The sequence below is a fragment of the Budorcas taxicolor genome, chromosome 5 (genome assembly GCF_023091745.1).
Source record: "Budorcas taxicolor isolate Tak-1 chromosome 5, Takin1.1, whole genome shotgun sequence".
Lineage (NCBI taxonomy): Eukaryota > Metazoa > Chordata > Mammalia > Artiodactyla > Bovidae > Budorcas > Budorcas taxicolor.
This window is the reverse complement of record NC_068914.1, coordinates 160,826,389-160,847,365: the sequence shown is the minus strand read 5'-3', so window position 1 is coordinate 160,847,365 and position 20,977 is coordinate 160,826,389. Positions and strand designations below refer to the sequence as shown.

At 64.6% G+C, this 20,977-nt stretch overlaps 1 protein-coding gene across 1 annotated transcript in view; it reads right to left on the bottom strand.

Moving 5' to 3' along the window:
* Positions 1-300: 300 nt before the first annotated feature.
* The window catches only part of TBC1D22A (TBC1 domain family member 22A), a 269,633-nt gene continuing 248,956 nt past the window's right edge, over positions 301-20,977 (bottom strand). The window contains exon 13 of the mRNA XM_052639487.1: positions 301-2,127. Coding sequence (XP_052495447.1) covers positions 1,999-2,127 — 129 coding nt within the window. The 3' untranslated portion in view covers positions 301-1,998. The remainder of the gene's footprint in view (positions 2,128-20,977) is intronic.

Below are 20,977 nucleotides of genomic sequence, written 5' to 3'. Positions count from 1 at the left end.
GAGTCCTGTTGGTCTGCACCTTCAGGTCCCTGCAAGGCTCTGGTGGGCATCAGCAAGATGTGGGTGCTGTGCCCAACGCCAGGCCGGGCACACTGCAGCTGGCCTGAACGGAAGGCCCGGGACCCCGCGGCCCGAACGGAAGACCCGGAGCTCCAGGCCTGCATGGAAGGCCCAACAGCTGCTGCAGGGCTGGGCTCCTAACCGGCCTCAGAGCAAACAGCCGAGGGCCCGGCGCCTGGCAGGGACCCCCCACTTCCAGGAGAGCTGGTGAATCACAGGCCGAGGCTGGGGTTTCATTGCACGTTTATTCCATGTTTCACACCTTGTATTCCAGAAAGAACAGTCTTTAATCCCCTCAGATTGGTTGGCTCAGACTCCAAGGACCCCCACCAACACCCCTCACGTTCAGCTTCAGGTTTACAGACATGTGAAAACAAGCGCAGGGCCTCACTGAACCGCGCAGATTCCTCCTATTTGAAAAACAAGCCACTGCCAAGAGCACGCACAGCTTCCGTGTGCCCAGCGTTTTGGCCTCAAGGACGATCTGAGTGCGGTGGGCAGGGCCCGGGGTCTAAGCAGGACGGGCTTCCTGTGCAAAGCAGGGGGGCTCTCCCTGGAACTGGGTGCCCGGCAGGAGGGCAGCAGTGGGCCAGGGCTGTGGGAGCTGATGCTGGGGCAGGGGCTGCTCTCTGGCCTAAGGCTAGCGGGTCTCCCGGCTGACCTGGGGGCTTCTGACATTTGCACGATATTTTGTGCTGACTTCCACGCACGTGAACGACCCAGGAACCCGCACCATCACACATGTGTATCTGTGTGGCCTGATCCTCAGCTGCTGTGCAAAGACGGGGCGGCGTCCTGGCTGACCCCCCACCCCAAGGGCTGGCATGTGACGGGAAAGAGATGCTGCAAGCGGACGGGAGTCTGGTGGCAGAAGTGGCCGCTGAGGTTGGGGGCCTACCCGGGGGTCGGAGCTGTAGCTGTGGCCCAGGGCCCCACGGGGGTGTCCAGGGAGCCAGGGGCCATGTGACCCTGCTGGGTCCTCCCCAGCTCAGGCAGAGAAGCTGTGGGGAGCAAAACGGGCGGGCTGGGCGGGCCGGTCTGCAGCTGGGCCCCACGACCAGCGGATCAAGTCCACTTGCACCCGGACACACGGCACGGGGAGGGGCTCGGGCTGCTCCAGCCCCGCGGGGTGCAGGAGGGGCGGCGTCCTTTAGGGCCCTGATCGCGGGGCAGGAGCGGCTACACCCGCCTGTCCATGGGCCCAGGGGAGCCTGAGTGCCGGCCAACACTGACGCTGCCCCGCGGAGGGGCTCCCGCCCGCATGGGCTCCACGGCAGACTGCCCGGGCTGGTTCCCTCCTTCCAGAGGTCATGGGTGCAAAGTAAGGCAACTCGGAGCCTCTCTCTGCTCCGGGCAGCTGGCGGCTGCAGCCAGAGTCCCCCCGGGGCTCGCCGTCGGCTTTCTAGCCAAGTTTATACCAAGAAAGCGGGCACGCGGCCCAGTGAAGCGACCAAGCTGTAGGAGCCCGCCTGAGGCCGAGGCCGGGGAGGGCAGAGAGGTTTCGTGGCTCAGTGCAACGTCTCACTCGACAGCTTTGTCTGTACTTTATTCTCGTCACTCAACAGAAGTTTTAAATTTCCAAGCAGGTAGGAGGCAGCTGCCACCTCCCTCTGCCCCCAGCGCCCGGACAGCAGGCCTCTGAGGGGGGCTGCCTCCCAGGCTGCCCTGGGCGGGGGTGCCACGTGGTGGGCGTTTGGCAAGGGCGCTCCAGGGTGGGGGGCGGGGTGCTGGCCCCCGGGGCCCTGCGGCCAGCCACCCCACCCCCCGGTCTCTTTGGTATCTCGGGAGGCGGAGGCCACCCGCCCTCACCAGGCTTGACTGAGGCCGGCGCCTCGTCTCGGCGGGCGGTTCCAGCAAGCCCTCTCCTCCCCGGCCGGGGCCTGCAGCCGGCGGCGGGGGTGCTGCCCGGCGTGGGAGGCCCGCTGCGGTGCGCTCGCCTCACTTCTTGTAGTGATTGGGGGCGTCCGCGAAGGCGAACTTGAGGCGGTAGGCCTCGGCCAACAGCAGGCTGACGTCCTCGTCACCCCAGTGGGCGGTGGGCAGGTTCTGAAGGAAGAGCAGCAGCTCCTGGGGGGACAGACAGCGGTCAGCGGGGGCGGGGGGCCCGGGGGGACAGACAGCACTCAGCGGGGGCGGGGGGCCCGGGGGGACAGACAGCACTCAGCGGGGGTGGGGGGCCCGGGGGGACAGAGAGCACTCAGAGGGGGCGGGGGGCCCAGGGGGCAACCCGCAGGCTGGGGGGACGGGGGCCCAGGGGTGATCAGTGGGGTGGGGGGGGCCCAGGGGGACAGACAGCGGTCAGAGCAGGCAGGGGCCAGGGGCTGGGGAGTGGGGTGCGGGGACAGGGGCCCAGGGGTGAGACAGTGGTCAGAGGGAGCAAGGACTGGGGTGGGAGGAAGGGGTCCCAAGGGTGACCAGCAGGGTTGGGAAGTGGGGGGCCCAAGTGAGTGATCAGTGGTGTGAGGGGAGAGGGCCCAGGGGGTGACCAGCTCCTGGGGGGCAGAGACAGGGGGTCAGAGCAGGCGACAGGCAGGGTTGGGGGGATGGGGCCCTGCAGGAGGGGCCTGGGAAAACATTCTAGCACCCACAAACCCTGTCCCCCCAAGTCAACCCCGACAGGCCCTAAGGCCTGCAGCCAGGAGGAAACCCCCCAGACCCGCTGGGAGGAAGAGGGCAGTGCCACCCAGCACCAGGCCTCACATGCCTGCCGCCCCAGCGCTCTGGGGTCCAGGGACCTTCCGGGGGATGCAGAACCCACCCCCTGGGCACTCAGGGCTGGCACCCAGCAGCCAGGCCTGGGCCCAGGTCCTGGCTGTGCTTTTTCGACTGGTGGGCCAGGCAGGCTGCTGACCAGCTCGGGGCCACAGGTTCCCCACCGAGGAGAGGGTCTCAGCTCCCAACAGGCTGTCAGTGCCTGGCGCTGGGCGACACGGGGACCTGTACAGGCCTGCTGTCCCCTGACCCCCCATCACAGAGCCGTCTCCCCTCCTGAATTGTGAGCCTCGCGCTGGGAGGCACCGCTAATGTGGCTTCCCTGGAGCTGCTCGTCCCCATTTCCTCCCTCATTTTGGACCCTTTCTGGGGGCCTTTAAATTGAATTCACGGAGCAAATTTCACTGGCAGAGTGTCCCCGGGGACGCATCAACATCAATCTGCTGTCTTTCACCATTAGATGCAACTTACACGGATGCCAATCCAATTCTGAGCAGGTCGTAAATAAATACCTTTGGTTTTATTTTTAATCCACTTCGCTTCATATTATCATGACCTCGCTACTTGCAAGGTGAGAAGCAATACCCTCCCATTACGGTAACTCAGCGGCTCCACTGAACACTCAATTTCAGAATCTAATTTAGTCCCCCAGGTTCACTGGATGGACAGAGAATAGAAATGCCTGGCGCTCCACAGCCTGCGAAGCTTAAAGAAGGAAAAATCTATCCGGGTGACCTTTACGGGAGGCAGAGAACACAGCCAAACACCTCCCTAAATACAGATTTCTTCTTTAAAAAGGCCTTATTTACGTGCTGGGTGGCGGTGTCTCTGACTGGGGAGCCCCGGGGCGGCCTGGGGTTGGCCATGTTGTCTGGGGAAGGGCCATCGGTCACGACGCCATCACTGGCTCACAACGCAGGGTGCCCGCTCCCCCGGGGAACGAGACAGCGGCAGGGAGGGCCCGGCGCAGCAGACCGCAAGGGCAATTTGTTTTTCACCTTAACTTCTCCGTAAACGGTGACCACATTCACAGGATGAAAGCTGGAGGACGGTTTGCTCACAGCTCTGAGGTCGGAAGGAATCAAGGTCGGGTCGGGTCCCCACGGTTCTCTGCCGACTGTGCCCATGAGATGCCACCACGGCCGCAAGGCCCCAGCTCAGCGCACCCGCCACCTGCCACTGTTCACGCTGGCACGCGCTGTCTGCGGCCATCAGGAGGGCCGGAGTGACGGTGCCACCCCCCGCACAGCCTGGAGGCCTCAGCCCTGACCAAAGCGCCAGTCACCCTGAGGACGGGCCCGCAGTGCCTGGTGCCAACGACAGGGGCCTGAATCTCGCGTCGGTCCACTTCTCGGGGTGATAAGTGGTTTTTGACTGTCCTCCGGACACGCTAGATGCCACCTCACAAGCATGTGGACCGTGGCTGGCTGTCCCTTCCATCGGGGGTCTCCTCTGGAGGCCCTGCTGGGGCCGCCCGGCCATGGGAGCCCTGAGGGCATCGCCATGCGGGCATCGCCATGCGGGAATCGCCCTGCGGGCATCGCCATGCGGGCATTGCCATACGGGAATCGCCCTGAGGGCATTGCCATGCGGGCATCGCCCTGCGGGCATTGCCACGCGGGCATCGCCATGCGGGAATCGTCCTGCGGGCATCATCCTGCAGGCATTGCCATGCGGGCATCGCCATGTGGGCATCGTCCTGTGGGAATCGCCCTGCAGGCTCAGGCAACAGGGCATGAGGGAGGCAGGCTACAGGGGGGCCCTGAGCAGGGTTGCTGCCGGATGCCTCTTCCAGGCGATCCTTCCTGCCTTTGCCTCTGGGTGGGATCCAAGAAGTGAGCTTTCCGATGTTAAAGAGCAAATAATGTTTACGGCTTCGGGGACTTCTTGCCAAAACGGTTTCACTTGTCCAGAGAGGCATTACGTTACCATCTGCAAAGCACGATGCCCTCTACGTGCGCACCCTCCCAGGAAGGACAAAACGGTACACCCTGGCGTCTGCGAGAGTGGGTATGGGCCCCCTCTCAGGCCCTGGGTTCTGTCTATGTGGCCCCCTGCAGAGGCTCCCGCGTGTCAGGAAGCAAGGTCACAGTCAGACGTGGAGGTGGGCCAAGCCTGCGCCCAGCCACCGCGACCCCTTGGAACTCTGGAGGCACAAACCCGGTGTGCTTGCCCACGCCACTGGGTGACCTGTCTCCTCCGGGACCACCGGGCCCAGGTGACCCCGTGTCTCCCCATGAAGCACACAGCACGCGGTGCTGACCCACGGGGGATCGCTCGCGCACACACTCCTGTAAAGGACGCTGACCTTCCGGCCGGCCACGTCGGATCTTCCAAGGGGACACCAAGGAGCCAGGGAGGACACTGCCTTTGAATGTGCCTGGACTGGACTGTCAGAGTCTCACGTCTGATACAAACGGCATCATGTGTGATGAATATGGTACAAAGAGGCGATGAGGAAGCGCAGCTCTGTTCCCGGAGCAGAAAGGGCCCTCACTCTGCCGGCCGCGTGCCAGGCCCACCCATGCCCGGGCCATGTCAGGGCACGTGCTCGTCACACGGCCTGGTCTGGGCTCACACCTGTCAGGCTATGGCCTCTGGGGCTGGTGCGTGTGTGGAGGTGGGAATCAGGCCACAGGCGGACACGCAAACTGCTAGCGGGCAGACAGTGCTCAGCTCGGCGCAGGGGCTGGGCCGGGTGTGTGACTGGCTGCGGCTCTTCTGCCCACCCACTGCGGGGGTCTTGGTGGAGCCTGGGTGGTTCAGCGCCCATACCGCAGATGGCCTTGTCCCCACAGCACTGGCTGACATCAGAGCCTGGGCACCAGGAAGCCTGGAAGCTAAGGGCGCGGAGACGGGGTGACCTCCAGACTGGGGGCCCGAGAGGCTGCGACTCTGAGTTGTTTGGTGCAGAAGCCGTCCCACTGGCCGCCATCACATCACCACTCCCCTCAGACGTCGGGGGCCCTGCGGACCCCGTATCCTCAGAGCTGACGACCGGCTCCTTCCAGGGCTGGACCTTGGACAGGAGCACCCAGGCCACACGAAGCACGGGAGCCACCGCTCCCGCCCTGGCCCGGCCCGGCCGCTGGAAGCCTTAGGGCGAGTGTGCTGGGGACACAGAGCGGCCGCGGCCGGAATGCACGCAGCGCCCAGGGTGCCTGCTATGGGCAGATGTGTGCTCTGGCCCGCAGGGCCAGCCTCCCACCCTGCCCCGCGGGTGAGCGGCCAGGGGCCGCATGCTCTGCAGGCAAGGGTCCTGGTCCCGGCACAACGGCCCATGCCTGACAGCCAGGCAGGCCTGGACCGCTGTGCTCCTGCCTAGGCAGGGGCTGTGGGCCTGAGTCCACCTTCAACACAAAGCCCCGTTCCCGGGGAGCACACATCAAACGGGTCAGTAGGAGGGGAGCTGAAGCTGGACTGTACCGAAGCAGGCTGTGATGCCCACTGGCAGTGCCATGAGGCATTCTGATGGTTCGGTGCCCCGGGCCAGGTCTCCCTGGGAGCCCCGGGGGTGGGGGGACAGGGTGGGCAGGGCGCCGTGAGCCAGGGACCCAGGAAGTGCCTGGCACTTCGTCCTGGCACCGCGTGTGACCGTCCCGCCAGCCTGGCTCTCCCGTTTCGGCGCCACCTCCCACCACCTGCTCCTCCCGCTAGGACCTTCCTGCCATGCAGGGGACACGGGACCCCGCCCTGGGCTGCCCACTGCCATGTGGCGAAGTCTGCAGGAGCAGGCCAGTTCTGCCCCCCGAACGGCGACAACCACCGACGAGGAAAAGCATGAACGCGGGTGTCAGCAGGCAGAGCATCTCCCAGGGCCGTCCCTCCCTCCAGTGGTCAGCCATGGGCTGCCCTGGAGTTCGTTCACTCCGCGCCAAGCATCACACTGCGTGCTGACCTTACGACCAATCCCGGGCCCTCCCCACTCTGTCCACGGCCAGTCCTGGGGCCTCCCACACCCCCAGAGCCGGAAAGAAGCAGCTAGGGCCCCAGGAGACTTAGTGCCAGCTTAGTTCATGCCTGGCACTTGGCTATGACCCCCCCCCAGGGTTGCCCTCCTTATCCTTGAACCTGACCTGAGCAGGACCCTGCCTCTCTGAGAAGCCACGTGCTCAGAGGGGACCGCCTCCCTCCAGTGCGACACCCCCACCTCCAACTCTTAGAAGGATGTCTCAGTGGGACCAGGCGGTCCTGGACTGGCAGTCTGATGGCTGAAGATCTGACCTGGTCCCCCTCCTGAGCTGGTTTTACCAGACGGTAAAACCACAGGGAGTCCCCTGGGTGGGGTGCAGGGACTGGGCTAAGACAGAGACCCTGACCCTTCCACGCGTGAACCCACCCTGCACAGACACGGCCGCGGGAGGCGCCCAGAGGCCTGAGATGAAAATCGCCTGTGAGATCCCCTCTACTTCTCTGACTGTTAACCTTTCGAGCACTCCCGGTGACCTTTAGCCAATAGATCAAAGGGAACAGCTCACCCTCATGTGCAGCGGACACGAAGGCACACCTGAGAAGGTCAGTCCACCAGCCCAGGGCTCCTCCTGGGTGGACGCTCGCTCGGGGGGCCCCACTGGCCACGTCCCATCCCGTGTTCCCGCCGGACTCCGACTCCAGCGTCCAGGACGACAGACACAGCTGTCTCAAGGGTGACACCCTGCTGGCCGGGGGTAGGGGGGCGCGGGCAGCTGCAGGCGGGCCCTGCTTCCCAGGCGGCACCGGGTCCCCCAGGCTGTGGCTCCTCCTTCCGCCCCTTCCCTCCCAGACGGTCCTGTGACAGCTGATTCCTTTGACAATCCAGTCATTAGTTTGAAAAATCTCGTCAAGTTGCAGGACCAAACCAGGGCTAAAAATAGAAGGGCGCTGACAGCCGGCCGGGCTGGACGGCCAGCTGGCTGCTGGCAGCCCCTGGAAGCTGGGAACGGAAGGTGACACCGTGGGAGAACGCTCTTCTGGGGGGCCTCCGACGGCTCCGGGAGGCGCCCTGTCCTTGCAATTAATTTCGCGTTTCTTTGCCAAAAAATGGGTGTCTAAACAGAAAACCCCTCCAGGTACCGAGAACACAGCTTGACATGAGCGCCCTGAGCTGCTCTGTGCCTCACGTGTCTGCACGCGGCCGGGAGACGTCTGACGCGCACATGGAGAACGCTTAAAATCCTGGCATGGCGATCAGAGCCGCTCCGTTCTGCAGAGGCCCCTTGGCTCTGCAGGCTGGGGGCTGGTCGCAGACAGTGCCGGAGAGGGGCCGTCCTCACTGCCGGACGCCCACCCAGGAAGCACGCCCACTCACAGGAGGAGACCCCAGGCCCACACTTATCTGCAAAGCGGCAGAGACGTCCCTTCAAACGGGCAGGCTCAGGGCCTGGAGGTGGCGCCAGCTGCTCACCCCGAGAAATCAGGGGAGGGAGCCACAGAGGGGAGCGGGGCTGTGGTCCCGGCAGCCAGGGCCCCAGGAGCTCGGGGGCGCTGCCTGCACGGGGCCCGGAGTCCCCACGTCCTCGCGGCTACCCTGCTGGGCTTTGGGGCAGGGATGCTGTCAGCCACATGGTTCCCCACGTGTGGTCCGCTCCCCACGTTCAGTGGCTCCCCGGGGCGGGTCCTCCCTACTGAACCCTCCTTCCTGAGAACCCCTCGGCCCTACCCCGCCCGCAGCTCACCTCTGGCCACTCTGCCAAGCTCCTCGGCAAACCCTCCCTCTACCCGGCCACTCAGGCTGCGTTCCCCGGGCCCTCTTCACCCCTACAGACCCTCTGGGGCAAGGCTCACCGTCATGGGGGTCTCCATGCCCCCGCCTCTCCCTGAAGACCACCTGAGTGTCCTGTGGCCACCTGCACCCCTCCACACCAGTGTGTTTCCCTGCAGGCGTAACAATGCGCAGACGCCCGCAAACTACACCTGTCCCCCCGCTTCCCGGCTCCGGGAAGGCAGGCCACAAACTGCACTCCTGTGGCGGTAGTCACACCCCCGCACCCAGGACCCACCTCCCCCCACCGTCTGGCCCAGCCCGGCCCCGGCGCGCTCACCCCGGCCCAGCCCGGCGCCGCCTTTTGGTGGATGACCATCTCACCCCCACTCTCCCACCCTGCCCCCTAACCTGCAAGGCAGCATCACCAGCATCACCTAGGAAAAAAACCATCCCCCAAACTACCCTGCTCTCCACAAGCCAGCAGCTCCGCCCTCCCTCCAGGGCGGGTCCGGGGCCCCAGGGCCCCAGCTGGAAGCAGAAGCCGTGCCGGCCACGCGGTGCTGCAGGCAGGCAGGCGCCCCCCCCCACCCCCGACGTCTGAATCTCCGTCCACACAGCGGGGGCTCACTGGCACCAAACCCTCTGACCCCCCGAACCCCAAGGCCCAGGGTCTCAGCCACGGAAGTCGGGTCTGCGCAGGGCCCCTCATACCTGCGCACGTCCCCCTGCAGGGACCTCAAGCACCGGAAGGTGACAAGCCCAGAGTCCCCGAGAGCAGAGTGTGGGGGAGCGGGCCTGACATGGGGAGGCCCCAGGAGGAGCGCCTGCCAGCGGGCACGACACACCCTCACCCGGTGCCCGCCTCCCGGGGGTCTCCTCGCCCCGCCCCGCCCCTCCGGAGCCCCTCAGCAGCGCCCAGAAGGCAGGGGGGTGGGCTCTGGGTGGGCTCTGGCCGCCTTGCCCCACCCTCACCCTCCTGTCTACGCTGCACACAAGGACCGCTTCACCACAGAAGAGGGCTCCCTGCGCCCCAGACACAAAGAACCTCCCAGGGTGAATGCAGCCTCTGGAGATGAACTCTGGGGTCACACGTCCCCTCACAGCTCACGCAGGACGCGCGGCCCCACCAACGGCCCTGGCGGCCCAGAGGCAGGAAAGGAGGAGGCGGCCCGGGCTCAGGAAGGTCGGGGTGGAGGCGAGGGCTCTGACCCAGGAGAGGAGGCGGTGGCCCGGGCTCAGGAAGGTTGGAGCGGAGGCAGGGCTCTGACCCAGGAGAGGAGGCACGGCACAGGCTCAGGAAGGTCGGGGCGGAGGCAAGGGGGAGGTTCCGACTCTTGCTACAAGAGAAGCCAAAGGCAATGAGGTTCCAGGCATCCTTACTGGGCACTTGGAAGGCTGGGGGCCTCCCATCTCTTCAAGTTACACGAAGCCCTGAGACCCTCCGTCCACGGGCACCCAGCCTCACCAGGAGCAGGAGGGCCACGGACAGGGGCCTCGGAAACCTCCAGAGGACTGACCCTGGCAGGAGGTTGGGAGGGGCCATGGGGCAGAGGGCGCGGGAAAGGAGGCGGGCACGTGCAGGGCAGCAGGCCGCGAGGCCCTCCCGTGCCTCCTGATGCCGAACCACCCACCCTACAGTCCGTGCCAGGCCTGGGACCAACTCCTGGGCAGGATCCCTGGGGCAGGGCCCTTCACACACGTGCAGAGTGCCCGTCGGAGGGGACCCTAAGGAAACCCACATGCAGGCCCTGATTCCAGCCCCTGCTTCTCACATGGGGCGCTGCAGAAACACCTTTCTCAGGGGGGCACTATCCGCTCAGCTTCAGGACCAGGGCCCCAACCCAGAGATTTAAACGCAAGCTTATTCCTGGAAACTGTTCAAAACTAATGAAGCACTCTGCAAGCTGGCTTTTACCTCGATTCCAGTAACACCCAGGCTGTAAATTGCTGGCCGTTAGGACGCATCCCTTTTGTTTTCAGGAATGTTAAAGGGTCACTGCCAAGCACTCTGGACCCAAGATTTATGGACTTTTAGGGGCAAAAGTTTATTTTCTGTCTTCATCAATTCAGAGAGGTGTTTAAAGAGGAGATTCTCCCCCACCCCCATCCCCATCTGCTCTGCCAAAGGCCTCAGTGGCAGAGGGGACCCTGCCGGGCTCAAGCTGGGATGGGACAGAGTGGGAAGGGGCAGAGGTGGCTCCCAAGCCCGGACCCACTAGCACGGCACCCTCCTGGGAGATGGAAGCGGAGTTTCCAAGAGAAGAGCCCCACCCCCCCCTCCCCCCCCCCGCCCAACTCAGGGCTTCGGTCTGGTGGTGTCCTCCCAGAGCCGCCTTCCGAGGAGGCGTGTGGTTTCTTATGAGGTCTCCACAGCAGCGGCAGCCTCACGGCCTGTACCTGATTTCACCATATGAGTCAATTCCTTGAGGGCAAAGGCTCAGAAGGACTATGCCCAGCAGGAACCTGAAACTTCACAGTGCTCGACTGAGAGCGGGGTGTGTGTCCCAGCAAATGCTGAGCTGAGGGCAGGTGGGCAGATGGACGGATGGGTGGATGATGGCTGGATGGAAGTGGATGGATGGTGGACGGTGGACGGATGATGGATGATGGCTGGATGGATAGTGGATGGATGGTGGACGGTGGACGGATGGGTGGATGATGGCTGGATGGACAGTGGATGGATGGTGGACGGTGGAAGGATGATGGATGGATGGATGGACAGATGGATGGATGATAGGTGGGCAGATGGATGGATGGGTGGATAGATGGCTGGCTGGCTGGGTGGATAAGATGGGTGGGTAGACGCATGAGCAGGCAGGAAGATGGACAGATTAAAACCATAAACACAACATCCGGGACGGCCCTAAAAGTAGGCCATGGCCCTATCCTTCCCACTGGAAGCCGTGAGCCCCAAGAGCAGCCAACCTCAGCCTGCGTCTGTGGGGCCACAGCTGAGCCAGACTGGGGCCTGTGCCCCCAGCGCCTGGCAGAGGGCCTTGCGGCACGAGGAGCCTCACGTTGAGTCAACACCGTTACGGATCAAACTGAGCATACAACTGCAAACACATCCTGTGGCAGGTGACCAGTGAGGACCGGTGACGTGATGAGGGCCCCGCCGTCAGGGGCGGGAATCTGAATCCCAGGCCCTCCAGCTCAGCACCCGCTCAGGGTTGCCACTTGGCTGCTAATCAGGAGAGGTATGTTTTTTAGTGGGGGGGGTGTGTCGTGTTCCCCCAGGACCAACACACCACCACCGCACCGAGAACCACATGGCAAGTGGCCTGTCAGGCCCAGGCCCGGAGAAGCAACATTGACACGTCCAGGAGCCCCGGGGCCCCCACGTCCAGTGGCTGGACTGCAGGGGAGGGCAGGTCGGGCAGGGGCTGCTCCCCAGGGCCTGGTTGGCTCCCACATCAGGGTCGTTTCCAGGTGAAGAGCCTGAACCCCCATCCCCACCTCTGAGCCCCCCAGCCCTGAGCCCGCGACAGGGGAGACCCAGCTTAGGACAGGCAAAGCCAGCTGGACTCCAGGGAAGCACAGCAACCCCACCCACCCAGCACCTGAGCAAGCTGGTTATTTCCACTGATTCCTAAACACATGTGCTCAACTTCTGCTCAAGTTACATCCACGCTCCCATGGAGGAGAAACTGCGTCGAGTTGCTGGGCTTGGCTGGGGGCCTCGCTGCCCCCTGCCCCCCGTCTCCAACGTGACCGAGCCGTCCCCTGAGAGCGACTGTAAGGCAGACGTAGTCGTAGACGGGTATTTAAAGTGTGAATCGAATCAAGAGTGATCAGGGCCCAGGAGGTGACGTGCTGTCTGTCTTTGACAGGTTCCCAGGCTGGCGTGCCCACCCCGGCAGGAGTGAGGGTTATGACGACGGGGCTGTCTGGAGACATAAAGCCGGGTACCGAGAGCCCAGCGCCTCCCCTGATGCCTGAGCACCAGGGTACGCGTTGGCTAAGCAGCACTGTGAGAGCCCATGCCAGCATGACCCCCGCTGGGAAGCCTCCTCCTCCGAAGGGGCTGAGGGCGGTGGCGGGGGTCTGTGACGGGGGCTGCCTGTTGCCCTGAGACCCTGGGGCAGGTGGCTTCACCCCTGACACTGGGGGTCACTGGGACCCTGTCTTATGTACAAGATGGACGGAGACCCTGCCACCGCAGGGACGTAGGCGCCCAGGGCCTCAGGGCCTGGGCTACGGGGGTCCCGGGTGCAGCACCCGGAAATGGTGTGTGGGAGCTGTAGGCATAGATGGTACCCACGCCAGTGCCAAGCGTGTCCTCCGAGAGGCTCCACTCGCAACTCCCGCCCCGGACGCTCGCCTGGCAGTCACGCAGGGGCACGGCCTTTGGAGGCCTGAGCCCAGGGGTGGCCCAGCGTGGACACAGCAGTGACATGCGTGAGGTCAACGTCCGGCAAAGACTCAGTGTGGCACTCACGCACCTCCCAGGCTGAGGGGCCTGGATCCAGGCTGGACCACCAGGTGAGACGGCTACAGACTCCAGAGCCAGCCACCTGTGTGTCCTGGGCTCCCGCCAAACAGGCAGCTGGAAGGCACCTGGCGGGCCACTAACATGGAGGGCGCTCCCCAAGGAGGTAGATGAGAAGAGGCGGCACCTGGAACCCCCACCCCTCAAGCGCAGGGGATGGCGTGCCCGGGGGGAGGGGCTGCAGACACACAATACTTGCAGCCTCTCCGGGAAAACAGCCACGTCATGCCCGGCGGCAGACACCACTGCCCCGCAAGGCGAGCGCGCCAGGCGGGGGCTGTGTGTCCTCAGTCAGAACCCGTAGAGAACACGGCCAGCATGGGACAGGGTCAGGCCCATCCTCTGCTGCTTCCACAGGCTGCAACCCTGCCAGCCCTGCCTCGCTAAGGGAGCGGGCCGGGGGTGACCCTGCCACACTCTGCTTCCCAGCTCCTTGACTAGGATGGGTTTCACACGTGGTGTCTCGAGGCTCCCAGGGGATGAGGACGCCCCATCCCTCAGACCAAGACGCTGAGCCCCAGACAGGGCTGGGATCTGCTCCTGGCTATGAGGGTCACTGGCGACTGGAGGCGCTCAGCGGGGAGGGGTCCCCACTTCGGGTGCAGAGTGTGAGGCTGGGGGCATCCCAGCTCCCACAGACAGAGCCCCAGGAAAGCGTGCCTGAGTGGAGAAGGAAACAGGGCTGAGGCAGGGCCCGCGGCTCCCAGGTAAGGGGCAGCAGGGGCCCCGTCTGTCTGCTGCGGGGGTCTGGTGTCCGCCAAGCCCCTGTGTCCCGTCCGCTGGCCCCTCGGCCCCGCCCGCCCGGCGGAGGATCAGATGCACCAAACGAGGGGAGAGCAAATATTTTCTCTTTGCATGAGGAATTGAAAAGATCAATGCAACTTCTTCTGTGAGCTCTGTCTCAAAAAACAAACACCCCAAAATTGAATCGAGAAATCCTATCGTGTTTGCCCTGAAAATCCGCAAACTAATTAGGGTAACAAAGCGAAAGTTCCGTACAGATCAAGGGCTTTCAGGGTTGAAAGTGGACGGCAAGGCAGATTTCTTCGAGCGCTTCCATCTCGTTTCATCTTATCTCTATTATTTATGAGGCTCAAGGGGTGAGGCCTTGGCGAGCCCAGCACCCCATGGCCAAGCTTGTTACCTTCGTGCTGAACCTGCTGCCCGGGGCTGGGATGGGTGAGCCAGGCCTGCAGGGCTCAGGGGGCGGGGGGTGGTGAGAGCGCGCCCTGTGCCGTCACCTTGCCTAGACTCTGGCAGCCCCCAGTCCAGGGCCGGGGGGCGGGACGGTGCCCACGGCCTGCCCGTCTCTGAGCTCCTCTCGGGTCCTGGTCTTGAGGAGGGTAAGGGTAAGTGGCCTCTCGGAGTCCCACAGGGCTGCGGCCAAGGGTCGAGCCCAGGGCTCCTGAGTCACCAGGCTCTCCGTGCCTAAGCCTCTGGGTGCCAGGCCTGGGTTTCCTGAGTCACCAGACTCTCTGTGCCCAAGCCTCTGGGTGCCAGGCCTGGGGCTCCTGAGTCACCAGGCTCTCCGTGCCCAAGCCTCTGGGTGCCAGCAGGCGCGTGCACAGCCTCACCCCCCAGGGGTCTCCTGCCACCGACCGGATCCTCCCAGGCGGGGCCTGGGCCACAGCGGGCCCAGACGGGGCAGTCTCAGCGGGGAGCCCCAGGAAGCTGGCATCCGAGTCCTGCAGTCCCTTCACTTCTCTGAGCCTTGCTTTCCAGCCTGGAAGGGGAGCCAGAGGCCCCCCAAGCCACTTGCTCCTCCTCCCCTGCCGGGGGCCTGTTGTGCCCATTCTGCCGGTGACCTGGGCAGCCTAAACCCACCCCCCGCCCACCTCTCCTGATGGAGCGACCCCATCAGGATGGTGCTGGCACAGGGCCTGCTCTGCAGCCTGAGAGGCAGGCTGGCTGCAGCCCACTCCCCTCCAGGCAGCATGCCCCCACCCAGCACAGAGCCCAGGGGCCCAGGGTGCGTGACGGTCATGTGGAAACCAGCACGGGTTTAGATGAGCAGAGAGGACCCAGAGCCACCGCAAGGCAGAGGGGCTCCTTCCACAAAGGCGGCCGGAGCTGGGGACGATTAATCCTGGGTCGGCAGGAGGGCGGGCGGGATGCACTGTCCCAGCAGTCAATAGCGATGTCGTTTCTTCCTGCCCCAGGTTCACCAGGAGCGCCGCACACCTCGCGGCCTCCACAGCCCGCGCAAGTGGCCACTTAGCCTACGGGGTCAGCCCCCACCCTCCAAGTTTCGCCACCTGAGAACCCTGAATCAGACCTGCCCGTGGCCAGAAGCCTTCCAAGGATCCGGGGCCCGCCGGCGCGTCCACACGGGCCCACCCAGGCCTGAGCGGTCTTGTCTCCACGCAGATGCATTTGGGCGTCCGTGCGAGGCGGCAAGATGGAATGCGTGACGGCTGAGGGGGCTGCGAGGGAGACGTTTTAATAAGGCCCGAGATGTAATTACATTACTTCAGGGACTGAACAGATGAGCTTCTCTGAGTCTATCTGCCTTAGATATCAAACACCATTAATGAGATAATAAGGGCCTTTCAATTAATGATTTGAATGGTGGGTGTAATTTTTTCTTTAATGGCAAGACTAATTCACGGCAGAAATGAGCAAGGAGAGAGACCCCGGCAGAAGCCGCTGCTCTGGGCCGCCCTCCACTCACCTGCAGGGCAGGCTGGTCCTGACAGAGGCTGGACTGGCAACTGGCCAGAACCAGTGGGCGGACCGGGGGGTGCAGGCACCCAGCCCCGAGGGAAAGGGCATCCCTGCTGGGCTTGCAGCGCCACCCTCCACCCGGAGAAAGGGAGGGAGGAGGGCGAGGAGGGGACAGGGAGGAGGGGGAGGGAGCACTCGCCAGTGCTCCCGCGGGTCCCAGGCGCACCCCTCCCAGGACACCAGAGTCCCTTCCCAGCAGATCCTGACTCTGCCCCTGGGGGCGTCTGAGCCGGACACCAAAGCCCGCGGCGTGGCAGCCCCTTCTATCCACCAGGCTGACTCTGGGGGCCTGTCTCACACTCAGGCTCTGGGGCCTGGGGACCCCAAGCCGCCCTCAGCAGAGGGGCTCACGACCTGCCTGGTCCCCGACTGGGCACTTTCAGAGATGCCACATGACAAACAATTACAACGCAGCCAAGCTTCACATTAAATGTACCTTTCCATAGGCAGACATAAAAGGACTTTTCGAATTTCACGTCGAGGTCACGCAGCGGCCCTCCTCTGGTGCCGAGACAGTGTCGCAGCCACTTGAGTTACTTCAACAGCCCACGGGGGGACATGGCCTCCGTCAAACACGCTCGGTGCCACTGCCCCCACCCCCCCGACGGAGGCGCTCGGCCACAGCAGGAAGCCAGACGCTGAGGCCACGGCCATGACGATGCTCAGGGATCCCGGCCGGCTCCACGCGCAGCCACCGGGCCACTTCCTTCCTCCCAGGCAGGCTCCACAGCGCCACGGAGAGCCTACCGCTCTTCCAGGGGACAGACCCAACCTCAGCCTCTACGCTCATGTCACCCTGGACCCGGCTGGCTCACTGGCAGGACCCCCTGCCCACCAGTACCAGGTGCGTCTCTTGGCACCGGACGCCGTATCTGGCGGAGCTCTGATTCTGTGTGTCCAGCGCGGCCCCTGCCCTGCAGGCATCCAGCTCCAGCCTGGAGGAAAGGCCGGGCTCATCAGCCTCCTGCGGGGCTTGGGCCAGCATGCCCGCAGCTCCCCAGTGTCCTTCCCAAGTGGACAGACAGCTGGTCCAGGTCAGGCTCCCCTCCGCCGGGGCAGAGCGGCCTTGGGGACAGGACTCCCTGCTGGAACCTCAGGGTGGCTACAGGCCAGGGCCTGACAGGGCAGAACTCACTGCTCCTACCTTCCGCCACCTGCCTGCCCGCCCGCCTGCGGGACATGAGCACACGGCTGTCACCCTGCCACGTGCCCAGCACCGGGCCATCTTCATTCCTGAGCTCCACCATCTCACCCGGGGCAGCTCGTGGCAGGGGTTCCGCACCCCTGGACCTCCCGGTCAAGACGTTGCCAGCAGCTGGCCCCACCCACATCCACGCATCCCCCACCCCTGAACACGCGTGACCCAAGGGAGCACAGGACGGCCTGACGCGCTAAAGATCGCTTGCCGACTGACCCAATGTTGTCTTTAAAATGCCTTGAAACGATAGAGAGACAATTGATCTTCACGCTGGCATTTCCTGATATTTGGTGCATCAAATGAACACAGGCTGAAACACAAAGCCACGGAGCGTTAACCCGTGGAAGGCCACTCAGCGGCGGAGCGTTGGAACGGTGGCCGTTCCAACCACCCAGGAGAAGGGACCAGGCCGGGAGCTGATCAGTGCATCAGGGGCCCGAGGGCACCGAGGCCAAGAGGCAGGTGGACTCGTCCAGGAGGGGCCGGAGCCCCGAACGCAGGCGGGACAGAAGCAGCGAGCTGAGGCGCAGCACGCGGACATAGGGCCACATGGCAGGGAGCCTCCGTTTCCACCAGGCGGTGGGACCCGCTGGATTACAGGGTCCCAGGGCACATTTGGTGGGAAACCTTGCGGAACCTTCTTATTGAGCCGGTCGCCTGGCTTCAGGGTAGAGGGAAGGGCTTCGGGAGCAGGGGGGGCAAAGGCGGGCGGGGCACCCTGTCATTCCTTTTCAGGCCCATCTGAGCAGCGCCCCCACCCTGACCCGCACACTCAGCCCCAACCTCACCAACGGACTCCCCTTTCGGAGCAGGTGGGTACCCGACCCGCGAGTCCTCAGTTTCCTCCCGTCTCCGGCACAGGCCCTGTCCATCCCGGCCCGCCTGGCCCCCATGGGGGTGAGGAGTCCTGAGACAGAAGCATAGGGAGGGCCCGGGGCAGGGGGCAGTGGGGACATCGGAGCAGATAACACCCTCGGGCGCCACCCTTGCCCGTCCCCACTCAGGCCCCGCTGAGCAGTGGTCGCAGGAGATGAAAAGAGCCCGGGCAAGCAGAAGCCCCACCGCTGGGCCCTCCCACAGCCAGGACGCGGGGTGCGGGGACGCAGCAGCCACCACGCACGCACCGAGCCCCCGCAGGCCGACTGGGATTTGCAGACCGGGCCCTGCCCTCGTTCACAGCCTCCGATGGCTGCAGTCACCACAAACGCACGGGAAGCCGTTTCTCCCCACGAGGCGGGTCACCCATCAGCAGACACGCAGCCACTGATGACCTCACCCGAAACGTTTACAGGCCTCAGAGCTCCCGAGGGCCACACAGAGACAGTCCGTGATTTCCGTGGAAGCGCCGCGCTCTGTCCACCAAACGTTAATTGCTCTCCCCACTGAATGAAAAATGAGGATGCTGTCATTTTGTGTGCCTAAGGGACGTGCCCTCCTCTACGTCGAGAACCATGATGCCAGCTCCCACGCGGGGGAACTTTCAAGGTCACAGAGCATCTCTGCTCCCACGCTGCTGGGTCACACATCCCAGAGACGGCCGGGCAGCAGGGACCACCCGCCTGGATGCTTCGCCCCCGCAGCCCACCAACAGCAGGGCCAGGGCCACCCAGCCCTGCACAGGGGCTGCAGTCAGACCTCCAGCCCCGACCCCATGTCCTGGAATGCCAAACAAAGCAGCCTGGGCTTCTGGATAAAACAGAATGATCTTCTGGGGAAGCTCGCTGTCAGCTGCTTTATAAGCTGCGCTTACGACCCTGCCGAGGAGCCGGGCAGCGCCAGCCCCCAGCTCACCTGCATCCCCGTGGGAGAGGAGGCGCATGCAGGGGCAAACGGCCGCTCAGGGCCGGAGCCCTACTTCCAAAGGCGACTTCAGTCACGTGTGCTTGAGTGGGAGATGGTGGGGGCCTAGGCCACCCACCCTCCCTGGGCCCTGAGTCCTACTCTGAAACACCCCACTGGGGCTGGGACAAGGTCGGTGTGCCAGGTGCACCTCCAGGGGCCAAGACTGCACGTGGAGCGCCTCCTCCCCCAAAAGACCCTACAGAATCTGGTCAGAAAAGGGCAGGCGGAGGGGAGAATCAGGCCCTCGGCACGGGCTCGGACTCCCTGGCTCTAGCGGGTGGGAGGCAGGATGCAGGTCGGGGGAGGAGGTGGCTCTGGATGCCCTACATGCACAGCCTGTGGGCGGCGTGCAGACAGAGGTGGGATGCGGCCCCCTGCTCGATGGATGGTACAGCGGGCTCCAGGACCAGAGCTCAGGGAAGGGCTGACCGCCCGCTCTGCAAGGGACCTCCCTCCAGCCAGGGCACCCAGCAACCCTCATGGAGGTTCATGGAACTGGACACGAGACCGCTGGCCTGGGCCAACTTCACTGAGCTTCTGGGAACTGGACGCAGGAGCCACGCCCATGCCCTGCTCCCCAGCGCCTGGGCCGCTGGGCCTTCCTCCTCAAGATGCTCCTCGGGAAATGACCAGTCTCCGGAGATGACACGGCGGCAAACCACGGACCTGCGCAGAGGGAGGCTCTTGGAGCCTTTTCTGGGGATTTCTGCTGCTGGATGCCCGAGCCGCCTCCCGTGGACACAGCATCATTTTCCTGAAATGTCACAACTGCAGACATGATTGCCCTGTGCCCACCAGGGCCCCAGAGGTGCTTTATTTAATTTGTTTTCTTTTCTCCTTGCCTTTCCCACTTAGTTCAATTCCCCACATCACACTGAGCATTCACAGCCTGGCCCCCATCCATCCCCACGACAGCCGGGCCTGAGTCTGATCCGAGTTCGGGGGAGAGCGACTCACCGCTCCTCGGAGTTGTGGCCACAATAGCTGCCAGGCTGAGCCGGTCCCCTGGCCCCGGTGAACCTCGAGGTCAGTGAGCAGGGCCCTGAGAGGCTGCAAAAAGTCCCCAGCAGCCGCCTGAGTGGCGCCCTCCAGTCCTAACAGGTCAGGAGGGGCGGGTGCTGTCCCGCCAGGCACCTCCTCCTGCGCAGCTCAGGGGCCCCCGCGTCCAGAGCAGCTCCTGGCAGCCTCAGGCCCTGGCAGCACCGCCTCCGTTTGGGAGGCAGGTGGCAGAAATGGCGGGCCGAGGGGCAAGGCCCCTGTGTAAGGTCGCTCCATGGTTTCAGGCCCCTGTCCCAGCTGGAACTCAGCCATTTCTCGGGCCCGCAAGGCTCAGCGGCCACCCTGCACTGGGGTCTCAAGCTGTCCCTGGGACGGGCCTTGAGCTCGGGCACTCTCGAGCGCTCTCACACCCCTGGCTTTTTCCTACCCGCCTTCCCCCACAAGGCAGGCCCCCAGGGGAGCAGGGAGGAAGCAACGTTTGCCTGGGGCCTCCTGGAACCATTCCCCAGCCAGAGGCCCCAGCGAAACTGAGGCAGGAACCCTGTGACGGTGTCAGCCGGGGACCCGGGCCCCTGCGTCACCCATCCATGAGGTGAGCGCCGGCTGAGCGCGCAGGGGTGGCCGCTGGCCGCCGCCGCCAGGGAAGCCAGGCCTTCTCCCTTCATGTGAATGGTCCCGCTGGCTGGCAGGCTCTCCCGTGCCTGCGTGGATGGTGGCCACTGGGGAGCCCGGATCTGCCACCTGCATCCACTTCCCACACTCGGTCACCCGGCCCGGCGCCTGCCTCTCTCTGCACCTCCATGTGCCCGAGCAGAGCAGGGAAAAATGACCTTGTTCTCCCACTGACCACCTGGAGGCAGGGCAGGCTGGGCCCCGGGTTCTGCAGGCCGGGCAGAGGCCATCCCTGCCCAGTGTCTCCCAGTGGCCAGGATGGAAGGCCTGGGCAGTAGAGGCGGGGGGTTGGCCGGGTCCTCCCCATGGCCCCCGGCGGGACATGCAGGGGGCTGAGGGACCACAGGCCGGCTGGCCACCCGCTGTCACCACACTGCCACCCGGGCGGCACGGCCTCCTTCCCTCCCTCAGCGGGAAGAAGAACTGCTCGAGGAGGTGAAGGGGCCAGGGGTGCAGAGCCTGACCACGGGCCTCCTCACCGCACCCCCGATGGCCCGGGCCTCCCGGGGGTCAATGCTGCACACACTACGTGGGCACACGTCGGGAAGGCACTCAGCCCGCCTGGAGCCCCTGGGTCGAGCAAGCACAGAGCCTCTGA